At 41.6% G+C, this 14424-nt stretch overlaps 1 protein-coding gene across 3 annotated transcripts in view; it reads left to right on the plus strand.

The window, feature by feature from the left end:
- flna (filamin A, alpha (actin binding protein 280)) overlaps window positions 1-9952 on the plus strand; it is a 60452-nt gene extending 50500 nt beyond the window's left edge. For all 3 annotated transcript variants that reach the window (XM_061792882.1, XM_061792900.1, XM_061792892.1), the window contains 16 exons: window positions 311-410; window positions 484-624; window positions 702-830; window positions 1012-1185; window positions 1301-1462; window positions 1550-1753; window positions 1833-1985; window positions 2066-2188; window positions 2670-2936; window positions 3041-3178; window positions 3912-4027; window positions 5198-5330; window positions 6577-6753; window positions 6825-7043; window positions 7113-7310; window positions 8686-9952. In XM_061792882.1, coding sequence (XP_061648866.1) covers window positions 311-410; window positions 484-624; window positions 702-830; window positions 1012-1185; window positions 1301-1462; window positions 1550-1753; window positions 1833-1985; window positions 2066-2188; window positions 2670-2936; window positions 3041-3178; window positions 3912-4027; window positions 5198-5330; window positions 6577-6753; window positions 6825-7043; window positions 7113-7310; window positions 8686-8870 — 2619 coding nt within the window. In that variant the 3' untranslated portion in view covers window positions 8871-9952. The remainder of the gene's footprint in view (window positions 1-310; window positions 411-483; window positions 625-701; window positions 831-1011; window positions 1186-1300; window positions 1463-1549; window positions 1754-1832; window positions 1986-2065; window positions 2189-2669; window positions 2937-3040; window positions 3179-3911; window positions 4028-5197; window positions 5331-6576; window positions 6754-6824; window positions 7044-7112; window positions 7311-8685) is intronic.
- Window positions 9953-14424: the final 4472 nt, after the last annotated feature.

Genomic DNA, 14424 nt, shown 5'->3' on the forward strand with positions numbered 1-14424 from the left:
CAGTGTTGCCCAGTGCTTTTTGACATCTTACTGAAGGGACAAATGATCTGCGTTGACAGTCATCCATGTGGACATGTCTTCGGAGTCACTTGGTGCTAAACTGTCCTTTGACCTTCCAGTGTTTTAGTCCTCATCTCATTGTCAGTTGTGTCTTGGTGTCATCGTCATCATCATACCAATGATCACCACTGTTGATCATTTCATCTCAATGTTTCATTCCATTTTGTTTGTTTTTTTGGTCCTATGCTGTGTTGTTAATCGCCACGACATCTTAATACACTGTATTAGACCTGTGCTTCCTGTCTCCTAGGCAACAGACAGACCATTGGGAATGAACGGTCTAGATGTGACTGGGCTCAGGCCATTTGACCTGGTCATCCCATTCACCATTCAGAAGGGAGAGATCACAGGTAGGGAACTGAATTGTCAGGTTGAGCTCTTATGGGTTGCATGAATCTCACTGTAGTCTTTCCCAAACTGAAGGTGAAGTCCGAATGCCATCAGGCAAGGTTGCCAACCCTGACATCACTGACAACAAGGATGGCACTGTTACTGTCAAGTATGCACCAATTGAGGCTGGGCTGCATGAGATGGACATAAAATACGACGGCATTCACATCCCTGGTATGTCTTTTTGTTTTGAGACATTTCATAGCATCACATTAATGAGGGGTTTGTCTGCTAATTTTATTACTTCATAGGAAGTCCCCTGCAGTTTTATGTTGACTACATGGACAGTGGTAACGTCAGTGCCTATGGTCCTGGCCTAATCCATGGGACAGTCAACAAACCTGCTGTCTTCACAGTCAACACTAAAGATGCAGGAGAGGGTATGCCGTGTTCACACAGTAGCATGGAAATGATTAACATCCATACATTTTCTGTACCTCTCATCATGGATAGGGCCAAATGTGTGTTTGAAGGCCATTCATGCCAATTTATTTCCTACCAGATTGCTCACCAAAATGAGTATTTACACACAGTCTTTACATATATTATTTCTTTCTGTAGGTGGTCTGTCTCTGGCCATCGAGGGTCCATCAAAAGCAGACATCAGCTGCTTAGACAACCAGGATGGGACGTGCAGTGTCTCCTACCTGCCAGTTCTGCCAGGAGACTACAGCATCCTGGTCAAATACAATGACAAGCACATTCCTGGCAGCCCCTTTTTAGCAAAGATTACTGGTAATTGCACTTATGAAATCCTGAAATACAGTACATAAATAAATGTACCCAGGGGTTCAAAGTGGGTTGTTTGCAGATGTATGAAGGTTTATCACAGTCTTGTTCCTGCCTCCAGGGGATGACTCAATGAGGATGTCCCATCTGAAGGTGGGATCAGCTGCTGACATTCCTCTGGACATTGGAGATTTTGACCTGAGCCAACTTACAGCCTCACTTACCACACCTTCAGGTCGTGAGGAACCTTGCCTCCTGAAGATGCTGCGTAATGGGCATGTTGGTGAGTGTAGCTGGCATAAACAAATAGATATACGCTTGATAGCTTATAAATATCTTTCCTGGGTCGCATTGTCATTCTCTGTTACAGGCATCTCATTCGTTCCAAAGGAGATTGGAGAACATCTGGTGAACATAAAGAAAAATGGTCGCCACATTCCTAGCAGCCCCATCCCTGTCATGATTAACCAATCTGAGATTGGAGATGCCAGCCGCGTTCATGTTAGTGGCTTGGGGCTGAGTGAAGCCAGGACCTTTGAGCCTGCTGAATTCATCATTGACACTCGTAATGCAGGTACAAGCTTGAGAGCATTATAGTTTGCATGTCATTGAGAAAATATTTACAATGACTCTCACACGTTTGGTCTATTCAGGCTATGGTGGCCTGAGCCTGTCAATTGAAGGACCCAGCAAAGTGGACATCAACACTGAGGACCAGGAAGACGGCACCTGTAAGGTCACATACTGCCCCACTGAACCTGGGAATTACATCATCAACATCAAGTTCGCTGACCAACATGTTCCAGGTGAGAAAATAGCAGGACAGACCACAACAGTGACGTCCAAAATTGCTAACCTTGCCTATTGTTTGTGATTGCGTGTACAGGGAGTGCGTTCACAGTAAAGGTTACAGGCGAGGGCAGGATGAAGGAGAGCATCACTAGGAAAAAGAGAGCCGCATCGGTGGCCAACGTTGGCAGCCAGTGTGATCTCAGCCTCAAAATCCCAGGTGACAGAGATGATCTGAAGTGGCAAAATGCGTGCTTGTCTGTTGAACTCCTGTTCTTGTGTGCATTATTTTATTGGTGACCAATTATTCAATATACAGTGGAAGCTTTATTTTTATGGACTAATGGGGCGAAGGGCTGGCTGTTAAATCTGATTGTCTGTTAAAAAATCGGAGCACTTTTCATGACCTAAAACACCAGTACAGTACAAACGGTTCTGTACTTTTTCATGGCCAAAAATGGCTAGTACATTACAAAATTGTGAATTGATGGTTAAAAAAAAGGCTTTAAAAAGTTTCAAAGTTTATCCAAACTTATCTTGCTGGGGGGCTTATTAAGTTCCAACTGAACACTGTTTTTATGTACGTTTAATCCAAAATCCATTAAATTGAGGTTCCACTGTACTGTTATTTATATCCTGTTCTGCCAGGATTACTGAATAAGTGTTTTCAATTCAACCACCTTAAATGCTTGTTTCTTCAGAGATCAGCATAGCAGACATGGCTGCTCAGGTGACCAGCCCCTCTGGTCAGGTTCACCAGGCTGACATTATGGAGGGAGAGAACAACACCTACTGCATACGTTTCATCCCCACTGAGACGGGTGTGCACACAGTGTGCGTGAAATACAACGGTATGCACGTGCCCGGCAGCCCGTTCCAGTTCACTGTTGGCCCCCTTGGAGAGGGAGGGGCACATAAAGTCCGTGCTGGTGGGCCAGGCCTGGAGAGAGCTGAGGCTGGAGTGCCAGGTGGGTGTGATGGCTGGTTGTTATATGATGAGATTACAGGAGTTTGTCCAAAGTGAACCGTTGTTTTTTATTTTTATTTTTTATTTTTATTTTTTTGTATGAAGCTGAATTTAGTATCTGGACGAGGGAGGCTGGAGCTGGAGGGCTCAGTATTGCTGTGGAGGGCCCAAGCAAGGCTGAAATCGCTTTTGAGGACCGCAAAGATGGCTCGAGTGGAGTGTCTTACATTGTGCAGGAGCCAGGTGAGGCAAGAGATGCAGTACATATGTTTACAAGGAAGTCAGAAAGTCTGATATAGGAGTAAATTAGACTGAAATAACTATTTTGCAGCATGTATACAGTTAATTGGACGGGACTAAGATCATCTGCACATATACCAAACAGTTCATCCCCGAAGCTTTGACTCTGAAGTAGACTACAAGAAGTCTGTAGACACCAGCAACAGTATCGCAAATGCAACATAGTGGGGCCATTGGCCGTTGCACAACTTGCCCGAAGAGATGGCGTGCATCTCATGTATGCAGTCGTAGTAAAGTGTACAGCGCATGTAAGCATAGTAGCAGTATAGTCGACCATTAAAAGCCAAATACAAGTTGTAGGAGGCTAAACTGGGGGCATAGACTCATTATGATTGTTTTTAATGATGTAAAGTACTTTGAGTTGCATTTCATTGCATGAAAAATGTTTTATAAATAGTTTTATTTGATTAACACTCTTCAAATCCAGACTCAAAACACACCTATTCCGGACTGCCTATTCACTCTGACATTGCCCATATCATTTGCCATTTTAATGGATGGTTTCATGTTATTTCCATCCTACTGTTAGTTTTTGTGTACTATCCTTGTACAGTTCCCTGAAAGGTGCCTGTAAATAAAATGAATTAATTGTTATTGTGCCACCTTTGGTAGCCTAATTGATAAATTTATAAATGTTTCCTTTTTATTGGGAATGTGTGTGTGTGTGTGTGTGTAGGAGACTATGAGGTGTCAATCCGTTTTAATGACGAGCACATCCCTGATAGCCCCTTCATCGTTCCAGTGGCCTCGCCTTCAGATGACGCCCGACGCCTCACTGTTGCCAGCCTTCAGGTGAGGCTCTGAGACACTCACACGTCCATGTGCAAGCACACGCCAGGCCGCAGTACACTGCCCAAAATGCAACTGCTTGTAAAGTGACCTTTTATGTAAAATACCACTCTGAGGTACGAACAATCAGGAAGTGTAGAGGAAAATGCAACAATGGACAATGAGAACAGAACTTGTTGCAAAGCAGAATTTAGCTAATATGTGGATAAAGTGGAGTCAGATAGATATTGTGCCATTTTAGCAAAGAATGACTTACGGTGCCGTTCGACCGAGTGCATCAAATGTCTTTAGAGATGCAGGCCACTCATCAGCAGCTGCTGCATTGTTGGGCAGTGCTAAGGGCTTCTGGGATAAGGAAGGACTGTGTGTGTTTCTCGTGCCTCATTCTAAAGGCTCCCAACAGCCTCCCTCCTCTAAATGTGATTCCGGGGCGCTAAAGGGTTAAAGAGGTCTGACATGGGCTGTTTTCCCCCCTTCCTTTTACACATAAATTATATTATATCGATGGTAGTATACATGGGATGACTACTGTGGATAAGAGGAACGTCTTTGACAATTAACCCCAAAAAAACTACGTTTTTAATTTAGGCGGAATAAATAATTCAGATTCCTAACTTGATTTGGATGAATAAAATAATGTTCCATCTTTATTTTTTTGATCACAATCATATTGACATATGATGTTGATAGATTCATGCAGACCCACTCGACACTGTAACATATTTGAAGCAGACTGAACTTTATTTTTGTTGTCCCATAGTGAGCTTGTTTGACAGATGACCATTTCTTTTTGTGGTCAACTTAACCTAACCCCATCACTTTTTATTCACAATATACACACGGTGAACTGAGCTGAGACCAACTCTGCTTCAATTCATTTCAGCGGGGTATAAGTTTTGTCACCTATGCACAAAAATATCCTTTTGATTTGTCTGGGTAGCTATTTGTATAAATGCACTCACACTCAAGACTTTTCCTCCCTTTCACTTTGTTAAATTCCTACTTGCCTTTGTACGACACAGCCTCCTCTTTAGCCTTCTTAGCGACCTCCAGGTAAGGTAGAAATTAATAATGTCTTATGTACTGTGTATATGTATAATGGTGGTGGGGTTACCTTAAATGCTGAACAACAGAGATGCCAGGTTGAGAGTGTGAGTGTGTTTTGTTGAGCAGGAGTCTGGCTTGAAGGTGAACCAGCCAGCATCATTTGCAGTCAGCCTGAATGGAGCGAAGGGTGTAATTGATGCAAAGGTACACAGCCCATCAGGAGCTCTGGAGGAATGTTGTGTTACTGAGATTGACCAAGGTAACCACAAAACGGGCACCTGAACTCATTTTAACAACTGTTGAACAAACTTATGGTAATACAGTGTTCCCTCGTTTTTTGCGGTTAATGGGGACCAGAAAAATCGCAAAGTAGGATTTGCTCCCCCTAGGAATTTTTGTGGATGTGGGTACCAGAGTGTTTAAAATATGTAAACAGTTTTTATACTTTGCATATTTGAGACGAAGATTACAGCAGTACACGTATTTACTTAAATCTTTAATTATAAATCCTTATACAGTAATGTGTTGGTGGCGGAGGAGAGGTTAGGAAACTCTTCCTCCACGTAACAACGAGCAGCATCGTTGTCAGCAGAGGAAGCCTCACCATACAGAGTATTGTATCTTTTTTGAAGTTTTTCTTACCAGCCTTTGCTGGCTGAAAAGCCTCGTCCTCGAGGAGGCAAATCACTCCTGGCAGCGCTAGTACGTCATCAGGCAAGATTTGGTCATATAGCGATTTGGCCTTTGTCCTGATAATATTGGGGTCCAAACTCACTGTCTTTTCCCTACAATCCACAATGCCAATGCAGCTTCCATTTTCACAATTCTCTTACTACGCGGAGTTACCACATGTTTCGCTTCCTTATTGAAGCGGTTTTGCGGATGTTTGCTTCCTCTTTCTTGATGTACCGCACTGTAGATTCATTCACGCCATAATGGCGTGCCACAGATGCATAACTTCTACCCTCTTTGATCAAATCTAAAAGTTTCACTTTTTTGCTGATGGTAATCATTTTCTTCTTCCTCTTGGGCGCCCCGGAGGAAGCTTTCGCAGCGGCACAGCGCTTCGGCGGCATTGTAAGGGCTTGCTTAACTAACCAAAAAAAGTTATTGCGAACACAACAGCGTGGACGAGACTGGCGAGACACAACAAGGGAAGATGCTGGGTGTGGCTGCGATGATGCACAGCCAATCAACTCATTGGTCGATGTCGCGCCGGGAACCAATCACGCGCCTTGTATGAGTTGCCCGTACAGTACAGGCATGTACAAAGTCAACTCATCTTTGTTTGGCATGCAGGGAAAATGCGCACATCAACATGAAACGAGTCTTTCCGCGATGTGGCTGTATTTTTTTATTTATTTATTTTTTAAATGAATATTTGGGAAAAACCCGTGAAGCACTGAAGCCGCAAAACGTGAAGCGCGAAGTGGCGAGGGAACACTGTATCTCATTTTGTGGAGAATTCTGATGTCAACTACGTAAGTGATTTTCTGTCTGTCTAGATAAGTATGCAGTCCGCTTCATCCCCAGAGAGAATGGCCTCTATCTAATTGATGTCAAGTTCAACGGAAGTCACATCCCTGGTAGTCCGTTTAAGATCCGGGTTGGCGAGACGGGCCAGGCTGGAGACCCTGGGATGGTGTCTGCCTATGGACCGGGCTTGGAAAGAGGCAGCACAGGTAACAAACTGCGTGGTCCTGCGGGGAATAATGGTCATTGTATAAACGCCAATCTTCCATTGTTGCCACAGGAACAGCATGTGAATTTGTGGTCAACACGAGCAATGCAGGCCCTGGGGCTTTGGCTGTAACCATTGATGGTCCCTCCAAAGTAAAGATGGACTGTGTGGAGTGCTCGGAGGGCTACAAGGTCACATACACCCCAATGGCACCTGGCAATTATCTCATATCTATTAAGTATGGTGGACCCTACCACATTGTGGGAAGTCCCTTCAAGGCAAAGATCACTGGTGAGAAAGACATGTATGTAGAGTGTCTAAGTAAAGGTTGATGGGTAACACTGTCCCACACTTCTCTAGGTTCCAAGCTTGTGTCCAGCCACAGTATGCATGAAACCTCCTTTGTCATGGTTGATCCCGTGACTCGTGCCATCAGCTCCACTCAGCAAGGTGCTCCTATCCGGTCAGATGCCAGTAAGGTGGTGGCTAAAGGTCATGGCCTCAACAGGGGCTTTGTTGGTCAGAAGAACAGCTTCAGTGTTGATTGCAGCAAAGCAGGCATGTCTTGAGTTTCTCACCTACCCCAGCAAGCATCACTTATTGCCTAGCTCCTGAGTTATGTCAAAGTTATCAAAAGATATCTTTTTTTTTTTAATTATTATTTTTTTTTTTAGTTTTTACATGGGTTCCTATTGAACAGTTATTCCTAAAGCACTTGTGTTAAAAGTACACTGTGCATACATGAACTAGGGCTGGGTGATTTCTTTTTTTTTTTTTTTTTTTTTTTTTTTCCTTTTTCTTTTTTTAAACGGCTTCCATAGAGCAAACCGCGTCCGGCTGAGATGCACTGAGGAGCTGGTTTACAAAAGAATCAAATGTTTCCAGCTAATTGATTTGGTTGCTATATTTATCCACCTTCAGTGACTATTTTTAGAAAAAGCAACCAGATTTTAATCAGCTACTTCTACATTTTATTAAGTGTTTTTACTGAGAGGCAGTGAAGTTGCAAGGCAATGGTCATTAAAAATGTATATACTGTATCTTGAATTAAATTGTTGGATATTTTAAGTGAACTGCAAAGTTTTAACTCAGTTTAATTTCAGCTCAGCACAGTTTGACCGGGGCTCAGGTGATTGATTAGCTGCTAGCAATTTGAAAATCTTATTAGTTAATTAGGCCCAACTTAAAACTGCCTCTAACTAGAATAGGACTCTGGGGGAGGGGGGGGAACCCCCCACACACGCACAAAAACACAGATTTGGTACTTTTTCTCTCCCCAGAGTGCTATTCTAGTTTTTCAAACCACATATTGTAGCAGTCAATAGCATCAAGGGTAATAATGATACAGTAGAGCTACACAAAAAATAATGACTTGATGATCCTGGAGCAGCATGAAACATTTAACCCTAATCCCTAATTTAAAGGGGACCTTTTGCCTGCCCAAGAATTTGGGATGTAATATTGGCTCTATGGTGCCTCAGAAAATGTGAAATATGAATTAAAATCCTCTCATTCCTGAGTTCCAGATGTTTTTATCTGCCAAGAAGCCTGAAATCGGGTCATTCGAATTTCTCAAGCAAATCTACGTCATTAGCGAAGATCTCTACCTCCTGAGCCACCTCTGTCAACATAATAAATCAGTTTGCTCTCACAAGTGGGTTTTCTACATGGAGGCAACCAATCAGAGGAATGGGGGCGGTTTTAGTCAAATATGGACAAAACCGATACAAAATTGGGTCAAGCAGAAGTAGCTGTCAGCCTTTTCTGGACACTCGTATGACATAACTAAGGTGTTTTTTGTTGTTGTTTTTTTAAATAAAATTGACACTTTAATATTAAGTCCATGTTAGAGAGTCACTCTTTGGAGGTCTAAATAGCCAAAATACGGGACCATTAATCTAACACCGTGATACGTTTCCATCTGTATCCGCAGGTCGGAACATGCTGCTGGTTGGGGTGGACGGCCCCAAAGTTCCCTGTGAAGAGATCCTGGTAAAACATTTGGGCAACCGCCTGTATAACGTCAGCTACCAGCTCAAAGAGAAGGGAGAGTACATCCTGGTGGTCAAATGGGGGGATGATCACATTCCAGGCAGCCCCTTCTATATCACTGTCTGAAAGAAAAGAAAAAAATAGAAAAAAAAATGCACCACCATCAGCAACTTCTCTTACCACTGTTGTAATTGTTTACAGCTCCTTCTCACACCGGTTATACATTTCTCTCAGCCTGATTTCAGTTTATGCAGACCTTTTAGAAAACCACCCATCTCCCAAAGATGCAAATATTCCTCTTTATTTTCAGTGGTAGAATCTATTTTGTCACATTTCTAACAATCAAAGTCTCGGGAAGGAGAATAAGGGCAATAATGATTGTAAACTAGCAGTTCATTTTAGCTTATATTTTTTCCATTTGAAAAGTTTGGCATACTGTAGATGGCTCAGTCGTAATGGTGCATCATACCTCCCACTGAGTTTGGCCCTATATGAAGTTTACATTTTATATGAACAATGAAGCCAGTGTTAAATGTGCCTTCCTATGTTTGACCATCAAATGACACTCTTTCATTGTCCATAGAAAATATAATTTGTTCATGCTGACCAGGGGTGGTTTGTGGTGGTGGTGGTGGTGTTTAGTGATTTGCAAAAATGTCCAGTCCGCTCAGTATATGTTCTTCATGATCCTTATTTTGTTATGTTTTTGACAAGTTGTTTTACCTGCTGATAGTGTGACCAGTTTTAGTCACTGCTGTTCTTAAAATTATGCACATTACAGATCTAATTAAACATTAAATAAAAGCATTAGGTCAACAGTCAACTGTGCGAAGCTTGTCTCACACGTTCACAACACCGCTTTTTGTGTGTTTGATGCCGCTGTGTGTTAGTTTCTCCAAGACCCTCTCAGATTCAGGATAAAACCAACCTGATGTGTTGCAAACATTTCTTTTAAAAAGGGAATAATTTAAAATGACGCTGGACAAAAGTTGTGCTTCATCACATCTTTCCAAGATGACCAAAAAAGAAAAGTTGCTTTTTCTCAGTGTTTCTCACATTTTGAGCTGCCTCCTATTCTCTCCGCTTTTCTTTTTTTTTTTCATTAAAGTTCACTTGCTACAAAAACATGAATATTGTCCTGAATAGAAAAATGCTTTTAAATGTTTGTAAGACAGTATTTTGATACACAATAAAGTTGTTGTCTAGTATTTTTCTGGCTGTGATGACTTTGTTCTAGTTGTCCACTGTGAACAGATGCACTGTTGGTTTCATGTCTTCTTTACAGGCTACACTCGGTAAATGGAAATGTAACTCATCCATCCATTTCCCAGATGCCTTTAGGTGAGAGGTAGGGTACCCCCCTGGACTGGTCGCCAGTCACTCGCAGGGCATATCGACAACCATTCACACTGACCTTGGGAGATGAAGCCCTGCTGGTCTAACAGTAGACAATACTTGGAAAATTGCAACATTGGAAATTAAATTTTACTTGCATACACCCAAATTTAAACATGGAAGCATAGAGCTCCACTGTACTGCTGCCACTTCTATAGCAATTTAATGTAAACTGGACACAGATCTCTATGATTAAGTGTAATAGAGTAAATATACTGATTCAATCAGTATAAGCTATTTTTAAATTAACTGCCAGTGGTAATAGTGTAACTAAATGCTGTTTTTATACAGTTGTATTGAGTATTATGTGCAAAGTGTGGATTAATATATACGCTTATGTTCTGCAGGTTTTTATATCAATATGGAGGGTCCTCGTTTTATGAGTTCTGCTCCAACGGCGGATGAAGTCAGAAGTACAGTTGAATTCTACAATAATTATTTACGTAATTTTTTATTTATTTTTTTAAACTTTCATAGGCCACAAATATGTAGCAAGAGGTCTGGATTCATGTTAGAGCACCAAGACTGGTCTCCATGGCTAATCAGCAGGGTGACCTGCAAATGGGCATGTTCTACATTATATTGCCAAAAGTATTTGCTCACCTGCCTTGACTCACATATTTTAGGTGATCTCCCATTCTAAATCTATGTGGTTTAATATGATGTTGGTCTACCCTTTGCTCTGTAATAGCTTAAACTCTTGTGGGAAGGCTTTCAATACGGTTTAGGAGTGAGTTTATAGGAGTTTTTTCTCATTTTCCCAGAAGCATATTTGTGGGGGGACACACTGATGTTGGGTGAGAACGCCAGGCTCTCAGTCTCTGCTGTAATTCATCCCAAAGGTGTTCTATTGGTTTGAGGTCTGGACTGTGCAGGCCAATCAAGTTCATCCATGTCAAATTATCTCATCCATGTCTTTATGGACTTGCTTTGTGCACTGGTGCACAGACATGTTGGAACAGGAAGCGGTAATCCTCAAACTGTTTGACTGTCCAAAGTCTCTTGGTATGCTGAAGCATTCAGAGTTCCTTTCACAGGAGCTCAGGGGCTAATATTTTGGACATTTCCAACTTTCGGGAACAATTTGGAAATGGCCTCTTCCTGTTCTAACTTGACTGTGCATCAGTGCACAAATCAAGGTTCATAAAGACTGATGAGTTTGATGTGGATGAACTTGACTGGCCTGCACAATCCTGACCTCAACCCTATAGAACACATAAATTAGAGCAGAGACTGAGAGCCAGGCCTTCTCGTCCAACATCAGTGTGTAACCTCACAAATGTTCCTCTGAAAAATTGTCATAAATTCCCATAAACACGTTACTAAACCTTGTGGAAAACCTTCCCAGAAGAGTTTAAGATGTTTAACTGCAGAGGGGGGACCAATGTCATATTGAACCCTATTGATTAAGACTGGGATGTCACTTAAATTCATATCTGAGTCAAGGCAGGTGAGCGAATGCTTTTAGCAATATAGTGTATATCAACTCAAGATATTAAGTGCCATGAGCCAACAAACCAGCGCAACCCCCTTCATCAGCTTTCCAATGAAAGGAACCCAAAAGCCATCTTCAGGCCATGTCCAGATAAACTGAGTTTTATCTCAGCTACCTTAAACCCCAACTGGAACTGCCAAATCCAGTTGTCTGCTGAGGATTCCAATTGGGACAACACATTTTAGGGTAGAACTAGCCTGTCTCACATCGACGGTCTAAACCATAACGACGTTCCCGAGTAATAAAATTGAATTTCTACTGATGTAATTTACTAAGAGGCTCTATAGCTTCGGTGATTATTTAGATCAGCAGAGCCTCAAACTTGCTGATCTTGAACAAAGAAATTACTAGACCTGTTTGGGATATCTGGGCCTGCCACAAATCTGAAACTAAGGAATGCAGAGAGTTCAGAGGAGCTAACCATTTGTGATCTTTGGGTGACACCCAGAGTAGAGTAACCAAAACTGCATGCATGTGATCCTTTCTGTTCTTCACAGTGTTCTTTGTTGAATATGACTCTGCCATCCTGGAATTTCCCCACGCACACACACACGCACATGGACAAAATTGTTGGTACCCCTCTGTTAATGGAAAAAAAAACAGGGGTCACAGAACTCATTTGAATCTGACATAAGTAACAATACATAATTTTAATGAAAATAAACCAATGAAATTCAGGCATTGCTTTTAAAATCTGGTTAAACAGAATTATTTAAAAAATAATAATAATGAAACAGGCCTGGACAAAAATGATGGTACCTCTTGAAAAGATTGAAAATAATTTGACCATAGGGACATTTTAATTAGCATCACAGTTGTCTACAAACTTGTAATCAGTCAGTCAGACTATTTAAAGAGTGACAAGTAGTAATTGTGCTGTTTGGTGACATGGTGTGTACCCCAGCAAACATGGAACAAAGGAAGTGAAGGAAAGAGTTATTTTAGGGGATTTGAAAGAAAATCATAGACAAGCATGTTAAAGGTAAAGGTTTTATGACCTCCAAGGATCGTGATGTTCCTGTGACTACAGTTACACATATTATTCAGAAATTTAAGATCCACGGCATTAGCCAACTTCCCTGGCTGTGGCAGCAGGAGGAAAATTGATGACAAATTGAAGAGGCGAATAATATGAATGGTAAAAAAAGAGTCCAGAGCAACCGCCAAAGAAATTAAAGATGAACTCCAAGGTCAAGATACATCAGTGTCAGTTTGCACCATCCGTCTTTGCCAAAAGTAGACTTCATGGGAGACGTCCAAGGAGGACACCAGTGTTGAAAGTAAATCATACAAAAGCAAGACTGGAATATGCCAAACTGTATGTTGACAAAGCTTCTGCGAGAATGTCCTATGTACAGACAAGACAAAAGTGGAACTTTTTGGCAAGGCACATCAGCTCTATGTTCACAGATGCAAAAATTAAGCATACCAAGAAAAGAACACGACTGTGAGACACTCCTGTGAAAACATGAAGGAGGCTCTGTTATTCTGGGGCTGCTTTGTTACATCTGGCAGAGGGTGTCTTGAATCTGTGCAGCGTACAATGAAATCTCAAAACTATCGAGGTATTCTAGAGAGAAATGTGCTGTCCAGTGTCAGAAAGCTTGGTCTCAGTCTTGCAACAGTATAATGACACAAAACACACAGCTAAAAAAAATTCTTCTATGAGCCCTGATCTGAATCCCATTAAACATCTGTGGAAGCAGGTGAAACATGCCATCTGGAGAAAGCACCCTTCAAACCTGAGACTACTGGAGCACTTTGCTCATGAAGAGTGGGTCAAAATACCTGCTGAAAATAAATAAATAAAAAATTAGTTAATTTTTTGTTTTGTTTTTTAAATATCTGCTGAGACTGCAGAAGTCTCACTGAAAGTAACAAAAATTGTTGGATTGCAGTGATTGCCTCACAAGGTTGTGCAACAAAACATTAAGGGTACCATCATTTTTTGTCCAGGTCTGTTTCATGAGGGCTTTTTTGTTGTTTGTTTTTTTTTATAATCCAGTTGAACCACAATTCAAAAGCAATGTCTGATTTTTCATTGAATAATTTTCATTTCATGTTTATTTTATTATTACTTTTGCCAGTTTCAATTTATTTCTGTGACCACTATGTGTTTTTCTTTCATTAACAGCGTAGTACCAACAATTCTGCCCACGTGTAGACATGATTACATTCTCATCATACGGCCTCATGAAGTAAAGTCCCGCTTGTGCCACACATTTTAGGCCCGCGACCCTGCCGAGTAGTTGTTGACTCAAGGGCCAACTCTGGTCATCCACGGTCAGACCTGAATGAGGGTTCCGTTCCGAGCTACGCCAATTTTTCCTTGTTTGACAACGCTGCCGGCGAGCCGAAGCAAGGCCTCTGCCTCCTGCGTGATGCCGAAAGCACCTCCAATTCTCAGCGTCAGGTCAGCCTTGCAATTTACAAGTACCCAAGAGTTGATGCATTCATTCTTTCGCAGTTACAAATAGTAATCATGACCAAGTACTTTGCTCTCCAGCTGTTCGCCCAGCTCTACCTTTACGGATTGTGCATGTATTCTGTATTATTTAGCCCTATATTATCAAGTTAACTGTCACAAAGTCGAGTCTGTAAGTTTGTGTTACAACGGCCTCTGTTTTCTTGAGTTTGCCAACTTTCATATCGCTGGTGCCGAGCAGAAACCTTGCATCTCCAAAACAGTCCCTTAACACAAGAACACCTCCCAAAAAAAAAAAAAAAAACACACAACAACAAAAAAACGGCATTGTTGAGCCATTAATATTGACTATGAGAGTGTATCCA

Source organism: Phyllopteryx taeniolatus, chromosome 1 (assembly GCF_024500385.1).
Source record: "Phyllopteryx taeniolatus isolate TA_2022b chromosome 1, UOR_Ptae_1.2, whole genome shotgun sequence".
Lineage (NCBI taxonomy): Eukaryota > Metazoa > Chordata > Actinopteri > Syngnathiformes > Syngnathidae > Phyllopteryx > Phyllopteryx taeniolatus.